At 33.0% G+C, this 10,307-nt stretch overlaps 1 protein-coding gene across 1 annotated transcript in view; it reads left to right on the top strand.

The window, feature by feature from the left end:
• The window catches only part of LOC134725348 (cytosolic Fe-S cluster assembly factor nubp1-A-like), a 30,911-nt gene that overhangs the window by 5,857 nt on the left and 14,747 nt on the right, over window positions 1–10,307 (top strand). Inside the window, exon 4 of the mRNA XM_063589083.1 lies at window positions 9,027–9,095. Within this exon, the coding sequence (XP_063445153.1) occupies window positions 9,027–9,095 (69 nt within the window). The remainder of the gene's footprint in view (window positions 1–9,026; window positions 9,096–10,307) is intronic.

The raw sequence follows: 10,307 nt of genomic DNA, 5'->3' as shown, positions 1-10,307 counted from the left end.
ACTGGACAATTTTTATGATAAACAACTTTATTCGAACCATGTTGTACTAACTTTGTTATACATTTTGTGATTTCAGAAATTCTCTCCACAATTTCAGATGATAAGTTCTTTGCAGTAATGAGCTATTTACTGAGTCCAAACTATATTATAATAGACATTTTCCATTATCCAAAAACCTTAACATTACTGAAATTAAGTATTAAAGTGAGGTTTATTTGGTGTGAGCATACATTTGTCGGTTAATTATTTTCTTGTCATGTCTGGGAATACATGTACCGGTACTTTATACTTAGTACTAAGTATGGTAATATTCATATGACAGTTAATGTATTTCTCATTTACTTCCATTGATGACTTTAAAAGCGAAACCTTCAATAATTGATCTGAAACAAGTTATATCACATTGTTATGTTGTTTCCATCTAACAGTGCATTAACTGTGAAATTAAAAAATGATTATAATTCATAGATTAGACTATTTGTTTCTGTTTTACTAAGGTTTGATCAGCCAAAATATTGATTTAAACAAAACGGTTAAATGCTCATTATTCATACAGTCATAAAAATTGTTTGGTTAATGCAGACAGTGTTGAAGAAAATTTACTATTTATTTTAAAGTACTTGTAGTTTTATCAGTAATATTCTGCTCAAAGCAGTTGAAATTTATGTCATTTTAGTTACTGTTAAAGCGTATTGAAAAGTCAGGTACATGTATGACATATTTGGTTTAAAATTGTTTTTGAAACTGATGACCCTTACGTTCATTTGTTGTCTCATAGGTTTCTTTAAACATAAAGAATGTTTCTGATTTTAAGTTTGAAGGTCTGTCTTTGAATCTTACAAAAATGGAAGGATTCCAGATTTCCTACCATGGCCTATTCCTAGCAACAAAATAAAACCAGATTAATTTTTTTTTTATTAAAAACAGACAAACAACAATCCTAAATTATTATCCCAATTTTAAAAACACAATGTACAATGAACTGTATTACTTAAAAACCTCGGAAAAGAGTGTTATTTTCAGTGGCGGATCCAGAACTTTCCCTAAGGGGGGGGGGCCTCTGACTGACCTAAGGGGGGCTTGCTCCAGTCATGCTTCAGTGATTCCCTATATAATCAACCAAATTTTTTCCACAAAGGGGGGGGGGGGGCCCAGGGGCCTCCTGGATCCTCCTATGATTTTACTTAAAATGTGCCATCATCTGAGTTGATATTTCAATTTGATAATTTAACACATGTGAGGCAAAACTCCTGATACTGATACTCAACTGGCCCTATTTCACTTAAGATTCTTACATTAACAAATGGGATGTTTTGGGCAGATGAAATTTCTGACATAAAGTAGCAAACTTAGAGAAGATGACAAACAATGAGCAAAATTAATTCAGAATTACTGTAATGGGACTATGTCTATAAAGTGGGCCTCATTGGGGTCTAAGCTTGACACGCGATTGGCTTATTTTTATAAATGTGACATGTGAAAGTCCAATAATGAAGCCTGTAAACAGGAAACTAAGTACAGCGGGACACAGAAAATTACATGTGCTGTTATGGCAATGTGATGCGGGATATATATGGCATTCTCCCATAACAAAAAGCGGGATCTGGGATCAGACCCACTTATATATCCTTAGAAGCTTAAACACCTGTTAAAGTATAAGTTTATTGATTTTATTTCATTTCAGTTTTTTATGAATTTTTTATGTGTGAATTTATTGCACTTGCATGATACTTATATCAATAATTCTGATCATAAAGACCTGATTAATATCTAATTAATGTATAAGTAACATGGTTAGCGCACCTTTATCTTATTGATTAGACCTTTATTTATCTCAGGTGGCAATACCCAACACATAAATTTTTTAGCAGAAAACAATTACACTCAGTACAATCTTTTTATTATTCACGAACTTTGAACGGTTTATGGCCTTTAGTTTTGGTAACTCTGAAAGTTTCTCATTAATCCCCTTTGTACATTTTTATGGTTCGGCTGAATTGATTTTTTTTAATTATTTAAATCTTTAATCAAACTGTCATTGTTAAGCCTTTCTACTTTCAGTTTGTTTTCAATGAGAATTTTGACATTTTAAAGATTTTTTGATAGGTGAATTATTTCGAAAGTAATCTTCTAAATAATAGACCTACATGGGGTAGCTGAGAAATCAGATCAATTGTAATATTAAAGATAATAAGGTACCAGTTACCAGTCAAACATAATGATCAATTTTCTGAAATTTAATATGAATGAGTATGATGAAGATTTTTTTGCATTTTAACTTATATTTGAAATAGAACTAAACACATAAAGTTCAATTATGTTAAGATGTGTGTTAAAATCATAGGTAGATGTAGAAATTTGTGCTGTGGAGAAATTAACATTAGAAGGAGAGTCAGAAACACAAACATGCACAACACAGAAAGAAAGTCTCCAGACCAATTTTGAATTTGATTCTTATTTTATCCTCTTTTTAGGAAACTGATTCTTTTAACAAAGAGAGGGTTTTACATAGTTTGAAAGTATTTTACATGTCCCAGCAAATTATGCATTATTATCTTAATTAGGGACATTTGATAATAAATGATATTAGGCAGATTTTCTGTTTTTTTTTAAATTACTGTAATTAATTAGAGAGACTTTCATCCTTAATTCATGCTAAAGGTGTTAAAATTAACGTAAAGGTAACATGTTATGATGAGATTATGAGTAATTATAATTATTTTTTTATATTAATTATGTAAAAGCTGTCACTTATGGTTACTGGTTGTTGAATACCTTTACAACATAATACAGTTGCCTCCACTTAATTGCATACTGGATAATTACATAATTTGGTTAATGGCAATTTTCTCCTGCATAAAATCATTTGGGCCCCACGGAATGGCAGCACCCTATTATGACAGTCTGTCCGTCAGTTTGTAACAAATTGTGTCAACTCTATATCTAGAGGACCATAATGATTTCAAAGTTTTTATGTATATTAACAAAAACCAGAGGGTGTCATAATGTATGTTCAACATCATAGGTCAAAGGTCAAGGTAGAAAACTTAGGTTTCAGTTGACAACCCCATGTCCTATGGTAAAGATTATGTCCACTCTATATCTTATGAACCCTCATGATTTCAAAGTTTATACTTGACATGTATAAAAACCAATATCAAAGGGTGTGTCATAATTTATGTATGACTTCCTAGGTCTAAGTTCTAGGTCTGAAGCTTAGGTTTCAGTTGACAACCCCATGTCCTATGGTAAAGATCGTGTTTGCTCTATATCTTGAGAACTGTATCATTTGAAAGTTTATACTTGACATGTATATATATAAACCAACACCAAAGGATGTGACAAAATTTATCTAAGACTTCCTAGGTCAAAGGTTAAGGTCAAAAACTTTGGTTTCAGTTGACAACCCTATGTCCTATGGTTAAGATCGTGTTTGCTCTATATCTTGAGAACTGTATCATTTGAAAGTTTATACTTGACATGTATATAAACCAACACCAAAGGGTGTGATAAAATTTATCTAAGACTTCCTAGGTCAAAGGTTAAGGTCAAAAACTTTGGTTTCAGTTGACAAACCCATGTCCTATGGTAAAGTTACAAATTTGTTAATGCACATTATTTACAGCAGGGCCCATAGAGCCCACAGAGATAAATACAGTTTTGACCCTCCATACATTTTGGGAACTTCACCAGCTGAATTGTCTTGACAGCAGGGACTTCAATCATGCAATTCATTTGAAATGTAGCAAAGTCCAGAAATCTATTCATTTTGCATTTTTATCAAAATCATATCTGATTTTTAGGAATGATGTAACCAAAAAAGTTATGTCTAGACTTGTCTATGAAGTATGAAGGTATTCTTTAGCTAGGTTATCATACTAAACTCCTTGGGCCTCTGGTGTTATGAAAATATATTTATGAAATGTTCATAATTTTCAATTCTTGCAAATTATTTGAATTCGTACTGTTGCAAAATTTTGTTATAATTCTAGTTGGCTGTATAATTTTAATGTTGGAAGATTAATGAAATTGATGAATGATTGTTGTATAGTAACTTTGACCCACACTGATTCTGTGTTGTTAAGCTTTTCAAGTGAAATTGTCATTTCAAAATAAACTTAATCCAGTCCTTTTACTGCCAAACTTATCTGAAAATTTTGTCATACCAGGGTTGGCCAACATTATATATGAGAATTTATTGATCTATATTTATCGTTTGTTGAATATTACATTAATCCTTACTTCTTAAGGTCATGTGACAGTATCCAACACATAATCTACTGTATTAGCTACAATACTTCATAAGGTCATGTGTCAGTCTACAGCACCTAATCTACTGTATTATCTACAATCGTTGTTGACCATTCTCTTTTGTAATATTAAATATTATGGAGATTGAAATAACAAATAAATATATAATACATGTACATGTATATGTTATCAGTTTAAATTGTTCCTTTTTTTTTTGGTTATTGTTTTTCTACCTGATGTTGTAATAGCCAATTGATATTATTTGATAACGACCTATTTAAACATGATTTTAACACAAATTGTATTACCTGTTGGTTAATTAAAGGTATGGTAGATTGATAGGTGTTGCTGATCAAAGTGATAACGGATTGTGGTAAACAGATGTGAAATAAAAGACTTAGATTTATTTGATGTCTACACAAAGCAACTTTGAACCCTATTTATCAATATATATTAATTTTGAAATGACCTCTTAGTCTATTCCATTCTGTTAATTGACCACCTTCTTGAAGAATGATATCACTAGGAAAATTGCCATCTCTATATTTGTACTTGTCTAGTTTTTAGAATTTTTCAATAAACATGACTGCTGTCTTTTATAAACACAACACGGTAGTACAATAGATTAAATATATGTATGGTGCAATGATAAAAGTGTATTGAAACCAGTTATTAGTAAAGAAGTCTCAACTGAGCTCTGCTGAAATACTAGTTGTATATGTCAGCCACATAAGATGGCCATAATAACCAAAAGAAGAAGAAAAAGAAATGAAAAATTGTAATTGATTACTGTCAATTCAGAAAGTATTGTGTGCATTTATTATTGTGATTCTGTCAATTTAGAGTAAATTGAGATTTTCATATTGTGATATTGAGAAAAGTCCTGTTTATAGATATAGGAAGATGTGGTGTGAGTGCCAATGAGACAACTCTCCATCCAAATAACAATTTAAAAAGTAAACCATTATAGGTTAAAGTACGGCCTTCAACACGGAGCCTTGGCTCACACCGAACAACAAGCTATAAAGGGCCCCAAAATTACTAGTGTAAAACCATTCAAACGGGAAAACCAACGGTCTAATCTATATAAACAAAACGAGAAACGAGAAACACGTATATATTACATAAACAAACGACAACTACTGTACATCAGATTCCTGACTTAGGACATTTGGTTTAGTTCATTTAAAAAAAAATCAATTAAATTATTGCAATTATAACGCTGTTGCATTTTTCTCAATACCAAAATCATTGCAATAGATCTGGATTTACAGTATTTAGTTAGACCTGATTGTAATAATGTTTGTTATAATTGGAATATATGCCTCTAGTGTTTATCATGCTTGTTGTAACTTTCTGTGACCCCTGACATCCTACCAAGATGGATTTACTGTGGTCAATACATATATAGATTCTTACACTGCAACAAGTGTATTACGATATTTCTCCACTCGAGACAGTTAAATTTTATTATTTAAAGCGCGAGGCTTGCCGAGCCCTTTAATTAATAAAATTTAACTGTCGAGAGAGGAGAAATATTGTAATACACGAGTTATAGTGTCGGAATCTGTTTCTCTAATGCGGTTAATCAGGTTTTTTTCAAAAAAAGATTTTCAGAAAATTGTGCTCTTTACATGCGACCTCATCAGGCAAGGTCGCCTTTTTTCATGACGTCACAATAGGAAAATTGAGAAGAAAACAAAACATTTTGACGTCATAATCAAATTTCAACTCATCATTTGCCGAGAATAGATTTTTCACTAGTGAGGAGAAATATTTTTCTCACACCGATCAGGAAATGTGAAAATAGCACAAAAATTAGAGAAACAATGATATATAATTTACAACTACTATATAATTGCCTGATTGGATTCATAATATTATACATTACTAAGTAAAGGGGGATATTTGAGCTCTCACAAACATGTTGAACTCCATGCCTATTTCTAGCCAGGAGCCTGTAATTGACTGGTTGTCATGGGTGCTGTCTGTCATATTTGTTTTTAGTTGAATGTTTTGACATAAATTAGGTCATTCTTTTTTCTTGCTTCATATTTTTAATTTGTATCAGGGCTATCAACCAAATTTTCTGAAACTTATACACAATGCTTATTACCACAAAATACAGATCAAGTTTTGTTGGTGTCACCAATTTCTCTTCTATAACTTCAGTTTGCCTCAACCAAATGTTATAAAACTACCCAATACTAATTACCCCAAAACTCAGATCATGTAAAAATAAGGTCAGCATCCCTTTAATCGTTCATCAGGGATGACCCTTTATAACTTTATATGGTTGCAAGAAGGCCATCATCTGTGGTCCCCATGGACAAATTCCCGATTTATTTTGATCAATTGATTTACCCAGTATCCCTTATTCCCCTCCTCCAACAAGAAAAAAAAATGAAAAAATAATGTAAAGCGTTAAATCATTTGACAAATCTGTGAAAGGTAATTGATATAAAAGTTAAACAAATCACAAATGGAAATAAAGCAGGTGACATTTATCAAGTCACCTCTCTACCAAGCTCATACTGGACAATTTTGAACTACACACATTTCGCCTTCATATAAACTTTGATAATTTTAAAATCATTTCAGCGGTATACCCTCTGGATCCAGTATATAGAGTCCATTAAAATGTTAATAACTTTTATTCTGTGTTAGACCCTTTGGATCCAGTAAATGGAGTCCATTAAAATGTTAATAGCTTTTATTCTGTGTTAGACCCTCTGGATCCAGTATATGGAGTCCATTAAAATGTTGACATCTTTAATTCTGTGTTAGACCCTTTGGATCCAGTATATGGAGTCCATTAAAATATTAATAGCTTTTATTCTGTGTGAGACCCTCTGGATCCAGTATATGGAGTCCATTAAAATGTTAATAGCTTTTATTTTAAATCATGTAGGAGTAAGTTTAATATAATTATGGTATTCCATATTTAATGCAAAAATATTGATTTAATTTCTTCAAACTGTATTTGATGAATATGTTGACAGTATTTCAAATCCATAAATGTTAGTCCATATTGATATGTAAATGGCCTTTTAAACAAGTTTGATGATCAGTTCCAGAACACTAAGTAGATATAAACACATATACAAATAATAAATGCATTCAACATATTGTAAATTGTTCACCGAGGTAAAAATAATTTTTTTATAGTTTCCTTTATCTGCTATTCAAACAAGGTTCTCACAATTGGTCATACTTTTTTATAGCTTTTAAATAGTTGTCCTGCAATATGTTTACAATGTAATTGTCATTAACATAACTAAGGGGTGATTTAATGAAAGTTTATACATGTAGTTGCATGAAGGTGCAGTGATAGCCATGGTTACTCTAAAGTAGACACAGGTTGAATATTACTTCAATAAATACTCCACTTATAATCCATAGATATAGGAAGATGTGGTGTGAGTGCCAATGAGACAACTCTCCATCCAAATAAAAATTTATAAAAGTAAACCATTATAGGTCAATGTATGTAAGGCCTTCAACACGGAGCCATGGCTCACACTGAACAACAGGCTATACAGGGCCCAAAAATAACTAGTGTAAAACCATTCAAACGGAAAAAAACAACGGTCTAATCTATATAAAAACTGAGAAACATGTATAAATTTATACATAAACAAACAACAACTACTGTACATCAGATTCCTGTCTATATTTAGTAAGGTTTGCCACACATAAAATCTTGATATTTAGGTATTAGCAGAGAGAAGGAAAAATTAAGTTGTTTTAAATACTCTATGGCCAATGTGTACATTGATTTGCTGTTAATATGATGCCATATACAAACTTAACCTTGTGAACAGAAATTAGTAGTATATATATAGCAATCACTCAGATCAGTTTCTCATATTGTTAACTTTCCTTTCAATGGTGGAAGTATTCTATTTTCTTCCTCTTTCAAGTTTAACATTCTATATACAGTATCTGTATCAGAGGCAGATTTAGGATTTAGGGGGGGGGGGGGGCAGGGGGCCTGGACACCGCCTTTTTGGGAAAAATTTTGGTTGCTTATATAGGGAATCACTTAAGCGTGACTGGAGTGGGCCCCCTCTTAGGTCAGTCAGTGGGCCCCCACTTATGAAAATTTCTGGATCTGCCATTGTGTATTGACTGGTTTTGAGAGAAATAGCAATTTTTGCTTGGATGGCAGTCAATGGCAATAGCAGTAAACACACTTTCTTTTACCCTTATAACCAACCAACAAGTGTTTTATTACACAGAACAACACAACATAGACAACCTGACAAAAACACAAAGTCATGCACATGATGTTTGAGAAAACGTTTAAGTCCTTGTGCTATTTGTTTATATAGTCATTTCTTACCATGCAAAATAAATCCAAGCATTTTTGTCCAATGAAAAGGAACTATGAAATGTTCAGAAAATGTGTATTTGAATTATACAGTTCTCTGTGTAGACATTAGACGAGGTATGAGTCAAATAAAAGGGCTTAATTGTCACCTGGAGCAAATGGGAACAACATGCTTGTATCAACCACATTTGCACACAATTTATTTCTGTTTTTGTTTCCAATTTGCTCATCCTTCAATTGATTGTTGCTTGCTTATGTCCAGTGGCAATTATTTCATGCATGTTCATGTCTTCATGATGATGTTATACTGTGATTAACAATTAGTCAATGATTGTATATTACCTGATTGCATCTTCTGACAGAATTTAAATTTTACCATATTTCTAATAAGCAAAATTTTGAATGCATTGTATTAAAAATACATTTATTATTGTCGTTTTAGATTGGTGTCTTAGATGTTGATATATGTGGTCCATCCATTCCTAGAATACTTGGTGTTGAAGGAGAGCAGGTAAGATATATGTGGTCCATCCATTCCTAGAATACTTGGTGTTGAAGGAGAGCAGGTAAGATATATGTGGTCCATCCATTCCTAGAATACTTGGTGTTGAAGGAGAACAGGTAAGATATATGTGGTCCATCCATTCCTAGAATACTAGGTGTTGAAGGAGAGCAGGTAAGACATATGTGGTACATCCATTCCTAGAATACTTGATGTTGAAGGAGAACAGGTAAGATATTTGTGTTCCATCCATTCCTAGAATACTAGGTGTTGAAGGAGAGCAGGTAAGATATATGTGGTCCATCCATTCCTATAATACTAGGTGTTGAAGGAGAGCAGGTAAGATATATGTGGTCCATCCATTCCTAGAATACTTGGTGTGGAAGGAGAACAGGTAAGATATATGTGGTCCATCCATTCCTAGAATACTTGGTGTGGAAGGAGAACAGGTAAGATATATGTGGTCCATCCATTCCTAGAATACTTGGTGTGGAAGGAGAACAGGTAAGATATATGTGGTCCATCCATTCCTAGAATACTTGGTGTGGAAGGAGAGCAGGTAAGATATATGTGGTCCATCCATTCCTATAATACTTGGTGTGGAAGGAGAACAGGTAAGATATATGTGGTCCATACATTCCTAGAATACTTGGTGTTGAAGGAGAGCAGGTAAGATATATGTGGTCCATCCATTCCTAGAATACTTGGTGTTGAAGGAGAACAGGTAAGATGTATGTGGTCCATCCATTCCTAGAATACTTGGTGTTGAAGGAGAGCAGGTAAGATATATGTGGTCCATCCATTGCTAGAATACTTGGTGTTGAAGGAGAGCAGGTAGGATATATGTGGTCCATCCATTCCTAGAATACTTTGTGTTGAAGGAGAACAGGTAAGATATATGTGGTCCATCCATTCCTAGAATGCTTGGTGTTGATGGAGAACAGGTAAGATATATGTGGTCCATCCATTCCTAGAATACTTGGTGTGGAAGGAGAACAGGTAAGATATATGTGGTCCATCCATTCCTAGAATACTTGGTGTTGAAGGAGAGCAGGTAAGATATATGTGGTCCATCCATTCCTACAATACTTGGTGTTGAAGGAGAACAGGTAAGATATATGTGGTCCATCCATTCCTAGAATACTTGGTGTTGAAGGAGAACAGGTAAGATATATGTGGTCCATCCATTCCTAGAATACTAGGTGTTGCAGGAGAGCAGGT

This window comes from Mytilus trossulus, chromosome 7 (genome assembly GCF_036588685.1).
Source record: "Mytilus trossulus isolate FHL-02 chromosome 7, PNRI_Mtr1.1.1.hap1, whole genome shotgun sequence".
NCBI classification, from domain to species: Eukaryota; Metazoa; Mollusca; class Bivalvia; order Mytilida; family Mytilidae; genus Mytilus; species Mytilus trossulus.
Note: the sequence above shows the minus strand (reverse complement) of the source record. Positions and strands in the feature narration are given on the sequence as shown.